This window comes from Equus asinus, chromosome 12 (assembly GCF_041296235.1).
Source record: "Equus asinus isolate D_3611 breed Donkey chromosome 12, EquAss-T2T_v2, whole genome shotgun sequence".
Lineage (NCBI taxonomy): Eukaryota > Metazoa > Chordata > Mammalia > Perissodactyla > Equidae > Equus > Equus asinus.
This window is the reverse complement of record NC_091801.1, coordinates 12,992,005-13,011,481: the sequence shown is the minus strand read 5'-3', so window position 1 is coordinate 13,011,481 and position 19,477 is coordinate 12,992,005. Positions and strand designations below refer to the sequence as shown.

General features: G+C 38.2%; 1 protein-coding gene across 38 annotated transcripts in view; it reads right to left on the bottom strand.

The window, feature by feature from the left end:
* STAU2 (staufen double-stranded RNA binding protein 2) overlaps nucleotides 1–19,477 on the bottom strand; it is a 296,365-nt gene that overhangs the window by 47,705 nt on the left and 229,183 nt on the right. For 5 of the 38 annotated variants that reach the window (XM_070481039.1, XM_070481032.1, XM_070481034.1 and 2 more), the window contains one exon: nucleotides 12,377–12,651. The exons of 29 other annotated variants lie outside the window; for them this stretch is intronic. In XM_070481039.1, the coding sequence (XP_070337140.1) occupies nucleotides 12,424–12,651 (228 nt within the window). In that variant the 3' untranslated portion in view covers nucleotides 12,377–12,423. Of the gene's footprint in view, nucleotides 1–12,370; nucleotides 12,652–19,477 lie in introns of those variants that run through there. 4 more of the 38 variants (XM_070481037.1, XM_070481038.1, XM_070481046.1 and 1 more) reach the window with 2 other exon arrangements.

Sequence of the window (19,477 nt, the reverse complement as noted above, 5' to 3'; positions counted from 1 at the left end):
CAACTAAATGGACATTCATTAACCAACAGATGATTCCCTACACGGAACAATAGGATGTCTGAGAGATCTAGGCAGCCACATATCTGAAGGTGGGGGCAGGGGGTGGTTGGATCCCTGGGAAGCAGTGGAACTAGGTGAGCAGACCCCTCTGCCTCCCTGGCAGCAGTGATCAAGTTAGCAGGTCCTCACACAGTGGCCAGCGGGACTGTAAGAGGAGATAGGGACAGCCTATGTGCTAATGCTTTCAGGGTGGTAGCCAAGCCCACAGAGGCACCCACTGTGCTGGGACAGTCCTGCCCATGGGAATGCTCCCCACTGACTGGTTTGGCTCAGCCTCCCCAAAGAAGCCCCACCAAGTGCAGCAGCTCAGCAAAACTGCCCATGAGTGCAGACCTGGCCCCCACACAAAAGAAAGCACCTCTCCCCTCCTGCCTAGCATAGCAGCTCAGCCAGTCCCCTGCTGAGTGCAGTGGCCCCACACGAGAGCAACCTCCTGGCAGAGCACAGAGACTCTGTCTGCCTGTGAGTGTGTGACCTGCCAAGCAACTGCAGTCAGTGCACAAACGCAGAGCAACCCTACCAGCACAACTTCCAGCAGGCATGGTGGGATCAGAAAACACAGCTCCTGTCCTACCCTCCCCAGTAGTAGCAGGTGGAATTTGTGACCTGATACTACCACAAACGTGCCAGCAAAGGATCACTTCATCAAACACCATGAAGAACTACATTAATACTTCAGAGCAGAAGGAAAATGACAAGTCTCCAGAAACCAATCCTGAACTCACAGAAGTTTACAATCTAAATGAGAATTTGAAATAGTTGTCACAAAGAGACTCAACGAGCTACAAGAAAACTCAAAAAGACAGTTCAATGAGCTCAGGAATAAAATTAATAAGCATAGGAATAATTCACCAAAGAGACTGAAACTCTAAAAAAAAAAAAACCCGAACAAATTCTGGATATGAAAAACACAATGAAATAAAAAAAATAATCTAGAATCCATAAAAAATAGAGGTGATGTTATGGAGGACAGAATCAGTGATTTAGAGCATAGAAATATGGAAATGCTTCCAGTAGAGGAGGAGAGAGAACTAAGATTTTTTTTTAATGAAGAAACAGTTTGAGAAATATCCAACTCAATTAGGAAAGCAACATAAGGATTATAGGTATTCAAGAGGGAGAAGGGAGGAAGAAAGGAGCAGAGAGCTTGTTCAAAGAAATAATAGCTGAGAATGTCTCAAACCTGGGGAAGAAACTGGACTTACAAATACATGAAGCCAATAGAATTCCCAATTACATCAATGCAAAAAGACCTTCTCCAATGCATATAATATTAAAATTGGCAAAAGTCAATGATAAAGAAACGATATTAAGGGCAGCAAGGCAGAAGAAAATAACCTACAAAGGAACCCCTATCATGCTTTCAGCGGATTTCTCAGCAGAAAGCTTACAGGTGAGGAGGGAATGGAATTATATATTCAAAATACTGAAAGACAAAAACTTTCAGCCAAGAATACTCTATCCAGTGAAACTATCCTTAAGATATGATGGAGAAATAAAAGCTTTCCCAGATAAACCAAAGCTGGAGGAGTTCATCACTACTAGGCCTCCCTACAAGAAACGTTGAAAGGAGCCCTCCCATCTGAAACTGAAAAGCAAAGGTTTACAAAACCTTGAGCAAGGAGATAGACAGAATCAGAAAATTGTAACTCTGTATCATAATAGATTAGTAAACATTTAATTATACATAAAAAGTAAAGGGAAGGAAAGCATCAAAAATAACAGTAAATACTTCAACTTAGTCACAAATTCACAACACAGGAAAGAACAATTTGTGACAGCAAAACTCAGAAGGGGAAGAGGAAAAGGATAGAACCTACTTAGGCTAATGGAGATAAGAGGCTATCAGAAAATGGACTATCTCATCTACACAAAACTCATGGTAACCACTAAACAAAAAATCAGAGGAGAGCCGCAAATCGTAAATAAAGAGAAAACTGAGAAAATCATCATGCAAAACAACCAAATTGAAATGGCAGTCAGAAATACAAGGGAAAAGAAACAAAGGAAATATAGAACAACCAGAAAACAAGAGATAAAATGGCAGTGTTAAGCTCTCATATATCAAAAATCACTCTCAATGTAAAAGGATTGAATTCTCAAATCAAAAGACACAGGCTGGCTGGCTGGATTAAAAAACAAGACCCAAAAATATGCTGCCTCCAGGAAACACATCTCAGTTCTAAAGGCAACACAGGCTCAGAGTGAAGGGATGGAAGACAATTCTCCAAGCATATGGTAAAACAAAACAAAGCAGGTATTTCCATACTTATATCAGATAAAGAAGACTTCAAGATAAAAAAGACAATGAGAGACAAAGAGGGCCAGTATATAATGATAAAAGGGACATTCCACCAAGAGGACATTACACTTATGAACATATATGCACCTACCACAGGAGCACTAAAGTATATAAAGCCACTATTAACAGACCCAAAGAGAGATGTTGAGAAACAATAATAGTAGTGGACCTCAACATCCCACTTACATCAATGGATAGATCATCCAGACAGAAAGTCAAAGGAAACAGTGGCCTTAAATGAAATATTAGACCAGATGGACTTAATAGATATATCTATAGAACATTCCATCCAAAAACAGCAGAATACACATTCTTCTCAAGTGAATATGAAACATTCTCAAAGATGGACCATATGTTGGCAAACAAGGCAAGCCTAAATAAATTTAAGAGGACTGATATCATAGCAAATATCTTTTCTGAACACAATGCTTTGAAACCAGAAATCAACTACAAGAAAAAGTCACAAATATGTGATGACTAAACAACACACTACTGAACAACTATTGGATCAATGAAGAAAACAAAGGAGAAATCAAAATATATCTGGAGGCAAATGAAAATGAAAACACAACAAACTAACTTTTATGGGCAAAACCAGTGCTAAGAGGGAAATTTACAGGAAGACAGGCCTATCTCAACAAAGAAGAAAAATCTCAAATAAGTAATCTTAAACTACACCTAACAGAATTAGAAAAAGAAGAACAAACAAAGCTCAAAGTCAGGAGAAGGAGGAAAATAATAAAAACTAGAGCAGAAATAAATGAAATAAAGACTTAAAAAACAATAGAAAGGATCAATGAAACTAAGAGCTGGTTTTTTTGAGAAGATAAGTAAAATTGACAAACCCTTTGCCAGACTCACTAAGAAAAAAAGAGAGAAGCCTCAAATAAATAAAATTATAAATCAAATAGGAGAAATTATAATGGATACCACAGAAATACAAAGGATTATAAGAGAATACTATGAAAAACTATATGCCAACAAATTGGATAACCTAGAAGAAGGGGAAAAATTCTTTGATTCATACAACCTTCCAAAACTGAATCAAGAAGAAATAGAGAATCCGAGTAGATCAATAACAAGTAAAGAGATTGAAACAGTACTCAAAAACGTCTCCAAAAACAAAAGTCCAGAACCAGATGGCTTCTCTGGAGAATTCTACCAAACATTCAAAGAAGATTTAATACCGATCCTCCTCAAACTATTCCAAAAACTTGAAGAAGGTGGAACACTTCCTAATTAACTCTATGAGGCCAACATTATCCCGATACCAAAACCAGACAAGGACAACACAAAGAAGGAAAATTACAGGCCAATATTGCTGATGAACATAGATGCAAAAGTCCTCAACAGAATATTGGAAAATCAAATACAGCAATACAATAAAAGGATCATACACCATGAATGGGATTTATACCAGGGAAGTAGGGATGGTTCAACATCCACAAATCAATGAATGTGATACACCACATTAACAAAATGAGGAATAAAAATCACATTATCATCTCAACAGATTCAGAGAAAGCATTTGACAAGATCCAACATCCATTTATGATAAAAACTCTCAATAAAATGGGTATAGAAGGAAAGTACCTCAACATAATAAAGGCCATATATGACAAACCCACAGCCAACATCATATTCAATGGTGAAAAATGGAAAGTCATCCCCGTGAGAATAGGAACAAGACAAGGGTGCCCACTCTCACCACTCCTATTCAACATAGTACTGGAGGTTTTGGTCAGAAATAAAAGGTATCCAAAATGGAAAGGAAGAAGTAAAACTCTCGCTATTTGTGGATGACATGATTCTACATACAGAAAATCCTAAAGAATCCACCAGAAAACTATTAGAAATAATCAACAACTACAGAAAAGTTGCAGGGTACAAAATCAACTTACAAAAATCAGTTGTATTTCTATACACTCATAACAAACCAGTAGAAAGAGAACTCAAGAATACAATCCCATTTACAATCGCAACAAAAAGAACAAAATATCTAGGAATAAATTTAACCAAGGAGGGGAAAGCCCTATGCAATGAAAGCTATAAGACATTATTGAAAGAAATAGATGATGACATAAAGAAATGGAAAGATATTCCATGCACATGGATTGGAAGAAAAAACATTGTTAAAATGTCCATACTACCTAAAGCAATCTACAGATTCAATGCAATCCAAATCAGAATCCTAGTGACATTCTTCATAGAAACAGAACAAAGGATCCTAAAATTTATATGGGACAACAAAAGACCCCAAATAGCTAAAGCAATCCTGAGAAAAAAGAACAAAGCTGAAGGCATCACAATCCCTGACTTCAAAACATACTACAAAGGTATAGTAATCAAAACAGCATGGTACTGGTACAAAAACAGACACACAGATCAATGGAACAGAATTGAAAGCCCAGAAATAAAACCACATGTCTATGGAAAGCTTATCTTTGACAAAGGGACCAAGAACATACAATGGAGAAAGGAAAGTCTCTTCAATAAATGGAGTTGGGAAAATTGGACAGCCACGTGCAAAAGAATGAAAGTAGACATTATCTTACACCATACATGAAAATTAACTCAAAATGGATTAAAGACTTGAATGTAAGGCTTGAAACCATGAAAGTCCTGGAAGAAAATATAGGCAGTACACTCTTTGACGTTGGTCTTAGCAGTATCTTTTCAAATACTATGTTTATTTGGGCAAGGAAAACAAAAGAAAAAACAAACAAATGAGACTACATCAGACAAAAATCTTCTGCAAGGCAAAGGAAACCATGAACAAAATGAAAAGACAACTCATCAACTGGGAGAAAATATCTGCAAATCATATATCCAACAAGGAGTTAATTTCCAAAATATATAAAGATCTCATACAATTCAACAACAAAAAACCAAACACCCCAATCAAAAAATGGACAGAGGATATGAATAAACATTTTTCCAAATAAGATATACAGATGCCCAACAGACACATGGAAAGATGTTCAACATCACTAATTATTAGGGAAATGCAAATCAAAACTACAATAAGATATCACCTCACACCTGTCAGAATAGCTATAATTAACAAGACAAGAAATAACAAGCATTGGAGAGGATGTGGAGAAAAGGGAACCCTCATCCAGTGCTGGTGGGAATGCAAACTGCGCAGCCACTATGGAAAAAAGTATGGAGATTTCTCAAAAAACTAAAAATAGAAATACTATATGATCCACCTATCCCACTACTGGGTATTTATCCAAAGAATCAAATCAGCAATACAAAGAGATCTACGCAGCCAAGTGTTCACTGCAGCATTATTCACAATAGCCAAGTTGTGGAAGCAACCCAAGAGTCCATCAACCGATGAATAGATAAAGAAGATGTGGTATATATATATGATGGAATACTACTAAGCCATCAAAAAGACAAAATCGTCCCATTTGCAACAACACGGATGGACCTTGAAGGTATTACATTAAGCAACATAAGGTAGACAGAGAAACACAAACACCGTATGATTTCACTCAGATGTGGAAGATAAAGAAACACATGGATAAAGATAACAGATTAGTGGTTACCAGAGGGGAAGTGGGTGGAGGGTGGGTAAAAGGGGTAAAGGGGCACAGGTATGGTGATGCATAAAAACTAGACTATCGGTGGTGAGCACGATGCAGTCTATACAGAAACGGATATACAACAATGTACACCTGAAATTATGCAATGTTATAAACCAATATGACTTCAACTACAACAAAAAAAGTAATAGGCAAAGTGGCATGGACCAGTCCATTAACAGAAACTGCTGAAGTAGTTCCACCACTAGTTTTCAGGAATAACGCAGAGGCACATTTCCAACAAAACTGAGTAGGAGATCAAGTTGCCTTTTTCGTAGGGTCTCCCTTTTTCATTATCTGATGTCACCATTTGCTTTTCACTTCTTCTCTCTCCCTCCCTCCAGCCCCAGTGGTTTTCAGTTCCCCTAAATCAGCATTCTGATGCCCTTTTAGGGTGGGCTCCATTTTCCAGGGTTTTCTGTTTCTCTCTCTTTTCCCCAATAACTCAACTATCTTATGTTTAATTTCCTCAGATTCCAATTTTTGGTTACTGCCTCTGTGACTAAAGAAAGGAAGAAAGGGTAGGGAAGGACAGAAAGAAAGGAAGGAAGGAAGGGAGAAAGGAAGGAAGGAGAGAGAGAAGGAAGGAAAGAAGGAAGGAAGGACAAAAGGGAGGAAAGAAGGAAGGAAGAAAGAGAGAAAGAGAAAGAGAGAAAGGAAAGAAAGGAAGAAAGAAAAAGAAAAAGATGAAAGAAAAAGACCAAAGAAAGAAATTCAAGTTAAGCTGTAGGTGGGTTAGCTCTAACAATATTTACATTTTAATAGAAGCCATTAATGCCTGAATGTCAAGTACTGCAACGGGTAACAGAGGTATGATTTGGGGCATTTTGGGATAGGACCCGTGGAAGAGAGATGTTCAGATTAGGGGACCTGGCTTTAAATTGGCCACTTATTAGATCCCTCCACTTTCTAAGCTAAAGGCTGACCCTGTTAACAAAAGCTAGAGCAAAGATGCAGGAAGGAGGTGCAGGATGGATTGGCTTTTAATCAGCGGGTGACATGATAAGACAGGGTGGCGTGTACTAGAGTTGGGTGGGGAAGGACAAATCTGTCAAAACATGAGGAGAAAAACTGATGTGCTAAGAAGAGATGGCATCGGGTTTAAAATAAAGCTTCATAAAAAGCTACGCAGTTGGGTAACACCCAGTCAAAACAGTGCCCGCTAATGGACTAATTATTAGCATGGAGAGATACCTGTGAATTACACATGGTAACTGACCGTGTAGGAGTGGGTATAGGGAGAACAGGATGGGGGGAGGGTAAATTGAAGGTAAATAAAAGTTGGCCTCATGTTAAGCACACATCAAGCAAAATTACAGAAAATGTCCTTGTTTTGCTTATTAGTCAGTAAAATGTATTCTTTTTTGTCCTGTGTGTTCACCTATAAGTGTGTACTATTAACCATCAATGAAAGAATATATATAGATAAATTAGAGAATGATTACTCACAATAGAATAATTACTGACTTTACAAAAAGAATCCTCCTTGAGGTTTCTTTAAGTGCCATTTCAAATATTATTCAACTTATCAAAGATCCTTTTTTATGTATAATACAAGCTCTTAAGTATTCTATTTCATAAAGTAAGTCCAGCCCATGTAATAGGGAGACAAAGGTTTCAGTTGATTTAGTTCAGCATAAAAAACACAGGAAACATACACTGCTAATAGATAAAGGAAATAGAAAAATGCAGCCCATTTTCAGCCATAATAAGGGGTCATTTTATACGCTGTGCCAGTAAGCTCCTGTTCCACCAAGAAGAATTCATTAAGTAGAGAGAAAGTCAATAAAAATGAGCTTTATTAAAAAGAACTGATGTAATTAAAGGTATTGGTGAATACCTTGGCTCAGTTATGAAGGGGAAATGACTCAGCAGCACGTGTAAAAATGAACCAAATACCATAGGATCTTCTCCCAATTTATTTCAGAAAAAAAATATGATCCTCTACAGAATTTGTAATAGCCAAGGCGAATGCCAGCATGACGGAGGAAGAAGTGCTTACATAAAGCTGTCACTCTTCAAATAATGGTGAATTATGGTATTGACAGTGCTCACAGCCCGAGAAATCTGTTTGTGAGGAGTGAGAAATGCCCCACGGCTCAGGCTGACCCGGCTTAGGATCCGGAGAGGTGCTTATCATGAATACTGCTCTAGACGTTACAATCTAAATGAGAATATTTGGTCCCTGGAATACTTAAAGCTGCATGCTGGAGAAAATAGGTTTACAACTCTCTGAGAATCTCAGATCAAATGATATTTCTGTGGAAAAAAATGTGTAGGCTCGCCAAATGATAGAACATCCACACATCAAAGGGCGGCAGAGTGGCTGTGCAGTATGGTTTTTAAAAAGAATCGTCCTATCCAAGTTTATGTGGTCTTAGTCACATGGCTTGAATATGCGGCAAAAATCCAAACGCCTCAAGCCCAAGCAATGTGCATGCTGGGCATTTTTGCAGACCTCAGATATATGGATGTGCAGGAAAGCCAGAGGAACTGTGTGAGTAACTAGCACCCTCTCCCCCTGGGGAGCCCACAGCTTAGTGTTGTCTTGTGATCTGAACACTGGCCTGGAGGACAGAGAAACAGCCGGAGGCCTGGATTTGCCAGTGATGCCATATGACAAGCCATTGCCTAGTCTAACACCTTCTAATATAACACCATCAAAAGGATTAAGTGCTTACTGAGTAAAAACTAAAATAAAAAGGTGGATCAGAAGATGCTCCAAGCACTAGAAAGCTTAGTGCAGCATTCCACTAGCTGTCTCACCCTTGTGCCAAGAGGGGAGATAAAAAGGAGCATTGTGAGAAGAAGGGAGGTGGAAGGAGTTTGGAAATTTCCAGTTACAAAAATAATAAATAACCTATAATAAGATCACTTACAAGTGGATGGCACTTTCCAAAGCAGAAAACAATGTGTTCATACACTCTGTGAGCCATGCAACCTTTCTCGTCTGCCCCACAGAGTTGCTAAGACCATCAAATGAAATATTGTCTGCAAGAATTTATGAACCATAAATCCTTTAGTAATTTATCATAGCATGTGGTCTAAATGGTTAAGAAAAAAACAAAAACCCTCAGGAAGCTTGAAGAGGAGTATCTGAAGATGGCTAGGCCTTTATCGTGTCCCTGGAGCCTGCAGGCATTTTCCTCCTGGAATGTCTGCCAACACACATCAGAACTGCATAGTTTGGGACAGCAAAAGGAAACTGTCTAATAAAGTGTAAATAAAAGTTGGGTGACCAAGTTTGGAGGGTGGGTTATTTCCTGATCTAGTTACTGTCAACTTATCAGGACATGCAAGGAAACAACATGAGAAAAATTTTGGGTGGATCTGAAACTTTAAGTTTGTCTTATCTAAAGCTCCTTTCTACCAACCAATTGCTGCTCTATTAACAAACAAAAGCAAAAACAAACCCCACCACTTTCTCTCTCTAAGTGTGGCTTAGGATCAGTTGTTTCCCAGCTTTGGTCTATTTGTCACTCCTCACACAGGAGGTGTGTCCCGCTTACCTCCCATCTAAATGTGTGTGTCTGTTGAGGAGAGAAGAGAAAAAGAGTAGCCTGGTTTAAACTAAAATTAATCCATGCCTTTTGATACTCATAGAGCTAATTTCTATTCAACTTTCCAATAGATGGATAGTCTACACGTCAAAGGATCACAAAAGACTACATTTAAAACTGGATCCCTCTCCCTAATAGAAATGGGTATGTATGTTCACAAAAAGATATAAAAGAATGTACATAGCAATGATAGTCATAAGAGCCCCAAACTGGAAAGGATAAATTGTGGGATAATCCTGTAATGGAATATTATATAGCAATGACAAGCTATGAATGACCTGCAAATACACTCATCACTATATACAAATATAAAATTGAGTGAAAGAAATCAGAAGAGAGTATTTAGAGTAGGGTTCTACTTATGCAAGGTACAAAAACAAGCGCAATTAATTACATTGTTGGGAGATAGGGTTATGGTGACCTTTGGAGAAGGGGTGTGACTGAAAGGGAGCACAGTGGGGGCTTCTGAAATGCTGGGGAGTTTCTTGCTCAGGCTACTGGTTACATGGATGTGTTCAATTTTTGAAAATACATCAAGTGTATGCATATGATATGTACTTTTTTTGTGGTATATTTTATTTCAGTAAGAAGTTAATAAAAAGTAGAGCACCTCTAAGTTGACAGGATCCAATTAGATTTTCTCTGACTGGTGCTCAGATACCATCTATTTTCAAACTCCCCAGTTCCCATGGATCAGGAAGCAACTGATCAGCAGAAATTTGATGGGCTTCTGAGGCTTGAAGTTGAGAAACAGAATATATAAATAAGTATTTTTACTCTCACTGTAAATCGTAGATTCAGTACATGGATGATCTGTAAATTCAATGAATCATAGATTTATAGATCCATGGATACTATGAATTTAATGGATGATATTTTGGTTATTTGGATTTTTTTCCATTCTTGAGATGTCTTAAAAACTTTGGAGATTCTATATCCCCTCTATGAAAGAAATCTAAAAAAATGGATCAAAACCATCTATTAAGTTTATTTAAATTGACAAAGGGTTTTCCCATTGATATATGATCAGGGTCTTATTTAATACTAATTTGAATCATAGAAGATCCCTTTGAAAATGATCATGTTACAATTTTAACCCCTCATTTTATAGCTCAAGAACATGAGACCCAAAGAAGTTTAATGATACGCCTGTGGCCAAACAGATACTCAAAAGCAGAATATGGTCGAAAATTCAGGTTCCCTAACTACTAAACCAATTCACTTTCGTTCTAGCTTTCTGGCTACCACTTTATTCTTGATTCACAGAATTGTGAACAACTAAAAAGAGATAATATGAAATAGAGCTATAACGTGACAACGCTAACATTTAAATTTATTGTGATATTCATACATTCTAAAGAGCAGGGCCAAGAAATTATGTGTTCCTAAGTGACTATTGATTTTTAGAAACTGGCTAACATCAGTTCAGAACTCATATGTGAATAGCATCTTTTTAAAAAGTATACTAATACTCTTATATTGGAAATTATGTTTATTGTTACCAATGGGAGCTGTGTGGGCTATTTTATTTTCTTATTCAGGAACATATGTTGTCAGAGCACAAAATGACCTCAAACCAGCCAGAAGAGAATTTATCAGGCCCTTCTCTGTACATCTGAAGATATATATCTGAGACAGATTCGATGTTATTATAGAACTTCTCAGCCTGAGAACATTTGGGCTATTTTTACTTTACAATGGCCTTTCAAGGACTATTTACCGCTGTGGGTCATTACTATTTGTAAATAGTAATAATTACTTGAAGTTGAAACTATTTACCGTGTTCATTCTGTTTCCCAGGACTCACTTGGCTCTGACTCACTGGCTGCAGAGCAAAGCAGATTTATTATTTTTCAACCAATTTACCTCCTGGCTTTGTATTATGGGTAATGTACTGTGACTTGGTATTGTGACCCTCAAAAAGATTAAAAATGTGAGTTTCCTTGATCGTGGCTGCATAACGTTTATAGTCTGATTCAGTACACTTCTAACAATAGGAATCGCTAGATTAAACAAGGCTTTAAAAGCAACCATCAAAGAAAGTGAATTAACAACATACAATATTGAGGCAGACATTAGACTCTTGCTGGATTCTATCCTAAGCCTCTCAGATGACCGGATGTAGACTGCACTTCCCTCTCAAGCCTGAAGAAATGGTTACATCTCTCATGGCACTTGTACCCATGGATGACCCATTGGCCATAGGTGCAGCGGACATACGGAAACAAAAACTTACGAGTGGATTCTAAGTACTGTAGAAATTCTAGCGTAGAGATAACATTGAATAAATACCATTCCAGTCCTAAACAACAATGGCATCATGTGAAATCAATTCATCCAACAAATACTTATTGAACACCTATCCTGGCAATTGGAGCCGAAATGAGATAATCCATTTGAAGTGTTGAGTACAGTGACTGGTACATGATAAACACTCCATAAATACTATCAGGGTAACACTTCCTGAAGGAAGTGACACTGAAGCTGACATGGGAAGGAGTGAAAGAATTAACCAGGCAGCTGGGGGTGGAGTAGCAAGAGAGTGGTCAAGGGCAGCATCACTCTGGGACTGTCAGGGGTTCAGGATATCCAGTGACAGGGGCACGGGCTGGGGCTACAGAGATGAGCAGATGTTGGGATATGAAGAACCCCACCATTCTCGTTACAGAGGTCGGTTTTTATACTTTGTATAGTAAGATCCTAGAAAGCAGTGCTTTTCACACCATAGGACCTCATCTATTAATTAGCTCTGAAATCATTTTCATGGGTTTCAACCAGCACTACTTTTCAACGAAAGAGATCAAAATAGAACAGGATAGGACAGAATTGAAAACATCAAACTTGTTTATATATATACATACATATATTTATTTATGTGTGTATTGGGTCATGATGTTAAATTTCTTTCTTATTCTAAGCCACAGTCCAAAGAGTTTGAAGGCGACTTCTTTGAAGTATTTAAGTGGAGGAACGATACAAAAGCCTTGCACTTTGGAAAATCCATTTGGCTGCTGTGTAGAAGCACTGGACAGGGACAGGCAGAACAGCTGCAACAGTCAGGCCACAGATGACAGCGTTCAACTGAGGGCGGAGCTCCCGAGGATGGACAGAAGTTCTGCAGGTGGATACCAGGATACTGAGGAGGACAAGCCTTAGGTGAGGAAGGTGTCAGAAACGCAACCTGGGTTGCCAAGGTTTCTACCTGAGGCAACTAGATAGGTCTTGCTGCCCTTCTCTGAGGCAAGGAGCCCAGAGCCAAAGCAGTTTTGGAGGCAGAAGAAAATGATTAGGTCAGGACATGTTGCAGTACAAGGTTGAAAATGCAGAGAATAAGCACAGTTTGGATAACTTTCTCTATAGAAAATTTTCATCTACAAACCAATAATTATCAAGTGTCTATCATCTGATGCTAAAAGTTAGCACTAAAGTTTGGTATTAATGTCAGAAATGCATGTATATGTATGTATATATAAATATATATTTATTAATTTATATTTATATATTTTGTAGTAAGGAAATAGAGTAAACATATAAGAGATTTGCAAGTGTCCAGACTTTGGGAACAAGTTTAAAAAAAAAAAAAGATGTGCAAGTCAGAATCACTATTAACAGAATGAGGTTAAAGGTTAAAGACAATGTATATGAGCATCTAGCGCAATAGCTGACACAGTGGATGCTCCGCAAATGTTAGTTTTCTTTCCCTCCGCTTTCCGATACCTTGTCAATGGGTCTCAAGATAGAGCAATATAAACTGTTTACATGGGTATATTTCAAGTCACCTGATAGCTAGATTTACTAGATGAAGCTATGATTCACAAAACTGATCACGTTCTTTGTTTTATAAGGGCTGCCAAGAAGTTAATGCACAAATTCATGATGCATTCCAGTAAGTGTACAGAAACTCACCACATGCATTTTGTATATCCCATTTCTGTCTTATTTTTAAGCCTTTTCCTCAATTCCTTCACTTAAAAAATATCATTGAGATTTTTTTTTTTGAGGAAGATTAGCCCTGAGCTAACATCTGCTGCCAATTCTCCTTTTTTTAGCTGAGGAAGATTGGCCCTGAGGTAATAGCTGTGCCCATCTTCTGCTACTTTATAAGTGGGACGCCTGCCACAGCATGACTTGATAAGCAGTGCCCAGCTTCACGCCTGGGATCCAAAGCAGCGAACCCCGGCCCAGCGAAGCAGAGTGCTCGAACTTAACTGATATGCCACCGGGCCAGCTCGACATTGAGAATTTGTTAAAGTCACTTTAAATCTTTTTCGAAACAAATGAAGGCCTATAGACAGGTAGACAGGTGGATAAATAGATTAGATAGACAGACAGATGGTTGAAATTGATGGATGGCTACATATTCAATTATTTATCAGACTCACGAGTTTGGGTAGCTGAATCAGTTCCTTAAACCTTGTTTCTTTAATTTTATAAAAGTATTCATTATGAAAAAAAAAACATACAAAAGTAAAGAGCATAGTATATTGAACCCCCATGAACCCATGCCCCAGCTTCAACAACGGTCCACTCATGACCAATCTTGCTACATCTATACTCTCACCCACTTCCTCAACTTCCGGGTTAATTTAAAGCAAATCTCAACCACTATATCATTTCGTTGGTAAATGTTTTAATGTGAATCTCCAAAAGATAAAGACTTTTTTAAGAAAACATAACCATAACACCACTGCCATACCTAAAAAAAAGTTAAAAGTAATTCCTTAATACCATCAAATATCAGCCAGTGTTCAAAATTCCCCCAACTGTCTCTTAATTTTTTTTAGTAGATTACATTTTAGACACTGTTTATTTATGGATCGACTTATAAAATAGGTCCTCAGTAAGTTAAATTTAGGATCAGAATCAGAACCTTACCAAGGAACCTTCATTTCACGGCCTGAGGCTGGAATTCCTCCAGCTCTTCCTTCAACCTCCTGCTCTTTCCTCATTCCTCCCCGTCTGCCTCAGCTCCTTTAACTACAACGTGCACGCACACAATGTGGGGGAAGTCTTACAACTTGCTGGTTGGGTGAAAACGAATGCTTGATATGAAAATGAAAACTGTAACACAGCAGAGAAATGGGCTAAACAAACACTTAAGAAAGCTTGTCAAGAATTAGAAAATTTGTTATTAATGACAACTATTAAAACTTTGAGTGGGCTATCTTCTAATATAGAGATATTTAAATACTATACACACATACATAAATATATACATATGTGTATACAGATATACATATACATTGATGTCTATAGGCCTAAAAAGAGCACTTTACTGTGCATATTTGAAATTAAATGTCCTACTCCAAAGTTTCTGAAAAGTTTTACATCTATTATAGCTCTCTGAAAGCATCTTTAGGAACGCAGACATATTAAAGCGAATGGCTTAAGGGAAAAAAAGCGTCCTCCACAGAGTCACTGTCTTTCCTTCTCCTGCTCTAGGCAGCTTCCCTCCTGTCTTCCCTGTCCCCACTCTCTCCTCCATCTCATCTAACACACAGATGCTGACACAGTTAGCTTTCTAAAACACAGATCCAACACGTCCCGTCTTTCTGCAAAATCGTCCATTGTTAACCACTATCTACAGAATCAAGTTCAGATCTCTAAAAGTGGCAGTCAAGGGTTATTACAATCGACCCCCAACCCGCTCTTCCGGCCATGTAAGCCCACCGCTCTCTCACCCCAGCCCCCTCAGTGCTCTGCTATGTCAGAACAGTTCTACTCCCCGAGCATGTCTTCTTCAAGCCTCTGTGGTCTCGTTCGTGTTGTTCCCTCTGCCTGAAATACAATATTTCTTATTTATCCAGCACAGAATAAATGTGATCTTGCAATGAAGAGATAAAGATAAGGAGTAAGGCGTGATCTCTGCTCTTAAGGAGCTCACAACCTAATAGCAAACACAGATAAGTAAAATTTCAACAGGAGTGTCGTAAGTACAGATACCTTAATATGTACTAGGTTTGGTGGTGACACAAAGGAGGGAGTACTGAATTTTGTTATGGATATGAGACTATTAGTCAGCATTCAGAAATACAACACGCACAAAATATGTGGGGAAAGGAGGGTCCAGTGTACGATTTAAGAACCCCTCCAAATTAAATATGTAGAATTAATACGTAACCATGGGATGGCTGTGTTCAAGGGCTCAGTCTAAAAGCATTTGCAGTTTGTTACAGGTAACGCTTACGACAGATTGTAATCACAAACTCAAACATAAATGGTTTATTTTAAGAGCCTTCGTTACCAAATAAACACAAAATCTGTGGGAACCAAAGCAGAAGTGTAGGATAGCTAAGGGAGGCCAAGCCCTTGGACTTACACACGGAGAGACAGAAGCCATTACTTTCAACAAATTATGAAGCATAAAATACAGATTCTTAAAAGGAAGAAGTTCAAGGTGACAGTGAAAAGTCAAGCTATCACTATAAATCTAAGAGGATGCCATAGTTGCTGCTACATTTGCTCCAATGTCATTTAAATAATTAAAAGATTTTTTAAAAATTCTTATGAAAAGTATAATGTGAAGAGTGCATAGATATAATTTTATTTTTTTAAAAAAACAAACATCCATGTACCCACCTCGCAGGTTAAGAAATAGAACGTGACTAGTATCTTGAAAGCCCCTTGGAGTCCCTTCCCGAGTTGCCTCTCACTCCCTTCCTAAGCAGGGACCATGACCTTGTTTTCTGTGAGAATTACTCCTTAGCTTTTCTGTACAGCTTTACCATCTACATCCTACCATTGAAACCACTTAGGTTTAGTTTCGGGAAACTGCATAACAAGCACAAACCTAGCAATCTAAGGAAAGAGCAATATTGCCCTCACTAGATGGAAGGCCAGGGGAAGAGAGACTCAAGAGGGGCTTAGTCTGGCTTCAGGTTCTTTGAGGATTTACGAGAACCTCTACTGCAGGGGTCCGAGCTGAAGGAGTCCTGAGAAACAGAGGTCTTGCTGCCTCTGGGCTGTTGTCTCAGCCGTAGTGTCGACTGGGGACTGGATATCTGGCAGGATTGTGGTCACTTGTGGGCTGCTCTCTGTCTTCTGTTTTTCATTTTTTTATTGTAGCAAAATATACATGAAATTTACCATGTTAATCATTTTAAAGTTTACGGCTCAGTGATATTAAGTACTTCATGCTGTTGTGCAGCCATCACCATCATCCATCTCCAGAACTTTTTCATCTTCTCTGACTGAAACTCAGTACCTACGGTCCCTGGTAACCACCATTCTGCTTTCTGTCTTTACGAAGACAAGTACCCCAAATAAGTGGAATCATATAGTGTTTGTCTTCTCATGACTGGCTTATTTCACTTCGCACACTGTCCTCAAGTTTCACTCAAGTTGCAGCATGTGTTAGAATTTCCTTCCTTATTAAGGCTGAATCATATCCCATTATACGTATATACTACATTTTGTTTACTGATTCATCTGTTGATGGACACTTGGGTTGCTTCCACATTGTGGTTATTGTGAATAATGCTGCTATGAATGTGTGTACAAACAACTCTTTGAGTCCCTGCTTTCAGTTCTTTTTGGTGTATACCCAGAAGTGGAATCGCCGGATCCTCTGGTAACTCTATGTTTAATTTTTTGAGGAACTGCTACGTTTTCCACAGCAGCCACACCAGTCATTTTACACTCCCACCAACAGTGCACAAGGGTTCCAATTTCTCCCCATCCTTGCCAACACTTTATTTTCTGTGCTTTTGATAAAGGCCATCCTAACGAGTGTGAAGTGGTATCTCATTGTAATTCTTATTTGCATTTCCCTAATGATTAGTGATGTTGAGTATCTTTTCACGTGCTTATTGGCCATTTGTATGCCTTCTCTGAAGAAATGTGTACTCAAATCCATGGCCCATTACTGAATTGGGCCATTTGGTTTTTTGTTGTTTGTATCTTTTGCTTTTAAGCTCAGCATGCCCTACCTCCAGCTCACAGGAGAACATATTGGTAGAAGTGAAATGAAGTGTCCTCAGGTGATCAGGAAGCAGGACATGGAGAGGAAAATGGGAACTTCAATAGTACATGATCAAGAGAAAAAAATACAGAAAAAAATCTGGGCCAGGTTCACCTGGCATAACGTCTTCAGTTTAAAAATACTGCACACTCCCAGTGGAGATCTTTACAGTCCATTTGTCTAGCTCTTGAATCACACTGCTCCACAATGTATCCTGGGATTACCCTTCAACTTCCTCGTGGAGACTGCCTCTGCCCCAATTTTGTAACAGATCTCCTGTTTCCTATCTTGCTCTTTCTCTCATTTTGAGGGGACATATTCTCAAGCAGCTTTTTGAGAAAAGCAGCATAGGAAGTAAATATTTTGAAGCTTTGCATGTCTGAAAATATCTTTAGTTTATTCGTTCATTATTGATGAATAGTTTGGGTTGGTATAGAATTCTACGTAGTGACTATTTTCCTTCAGAATTCTGAAGGCACTGCCCCACTGTCATCTTCCTGCATTGCTTTCGAGAAACCAAAGCCATTATGGTTCCTGATCCTCTACATGTGATCTCTAGAAGCTTGAAGTCTCTTCTCCTTGTCCTCAGTGTTGTGAAGTTTCAGAATCATGTGCTTTGGTGGGGAGCTATTTTCATCCATTTCACGGTGCACTCTGAGTTTTTTCGATATGGAAACTCATGTCCTACTTTCTTCTTTGTACTCTGTTTCTGGGACTCATAATATTTGGATGTTGGACCTGTTTTCTATTTTGTGACTTCTATTTTCCCTCTCTTTGTCCTTTTGTTTTGCTTTGTGGCAATGTTCCTCAACTTTATTTTCCAATCCTTCTGTTAGCAAACAAAAGCATATTTCTGAGAATTAGCATCATCATATTTGTATGCCATATTGCAATAAAGAAAAGGGCACACCTTCTGAACAAAAGTTTCAGGCCAAGTTTAAAGGGAAAATGGGGCCAAATGCAGCTGTAGCTCTAAGACCAGGTGAAGCTATTGTATGTTGGGTGTGTGGCAAGGGCTATTGCACTTCTTTGGGTCTAATGAATAGCCAGCTTTATGCAATTGTTTTCTGCTCAAGGGGGTTGTTATAAACTTTTCTCCTTGATGATCTTGCACTCCAACCTAAGAAGAGAAATATCTATCAGTAGCAACATGTAATGTCTTTGTCCGTCAAAGAATTTGTCCATTTCATATAAATTGCTGAATTTATTGGCAAAAAGCTGTTCATAATATTCATTTATGATCCTTTTAATGCTTAAAGTATCTGCAGTGATGTTACTTCTCATCCCTGAGAGTGGAAATTTGTGTTTTTTCTCATTTTTGTCCAGACCTTCAGTCTGGCTAGAGGTTTATCAATTTTATTGATCTTGTAGAACTAGGTTTTGGTTTCACTGATTTTCTTTATTCTTTTTGTTTACTACTTCACTGATCTCTGCTCTGATTTTTGTTATTTCCTTTCCTCTACTTACTTTGGGTTTATTTGCTCTTCTTTTTTTAGTTTTTTGAGGTGGAGGCTAGGCCATTGATCTGAGACCTTTCTTCTTTTCTAATATGGTCATTTAGTGCTATAAATTTCCCTGTACATACTGCCTTAGCTATGCTTACACATTTTAACAATTTGTATTTTCATTTTCATTCCATTTAAAATATGATCCAATTTCCCTTGTGATCGCTTCTTTGACCCATCCATTATTTAAAAGTGTGCTTTCTGGCTTCCAAATATTGGAGATTTTCTCTATCATTCTGTAATTGATATTTAATTTAATCCCATTGTGGTGGAGAACATAGTTTGTATGACTTGAATCACTTTAAATCTATTGAGGCTTGTGTTATGGCCCAGAATATGGTCTGTACAGGTGAACGTTCCAAGTGTACTTGAAAAGAATGTGTATAATGATTCACGGAATGTTCTAGAAATGTCAGTTGGGTCAAGTTGGTTGACAGTGTTCAAGTTTTCTATATCCTATTGATTTTCTGTCTACTTGTTCTCTCAATTACTGAGTG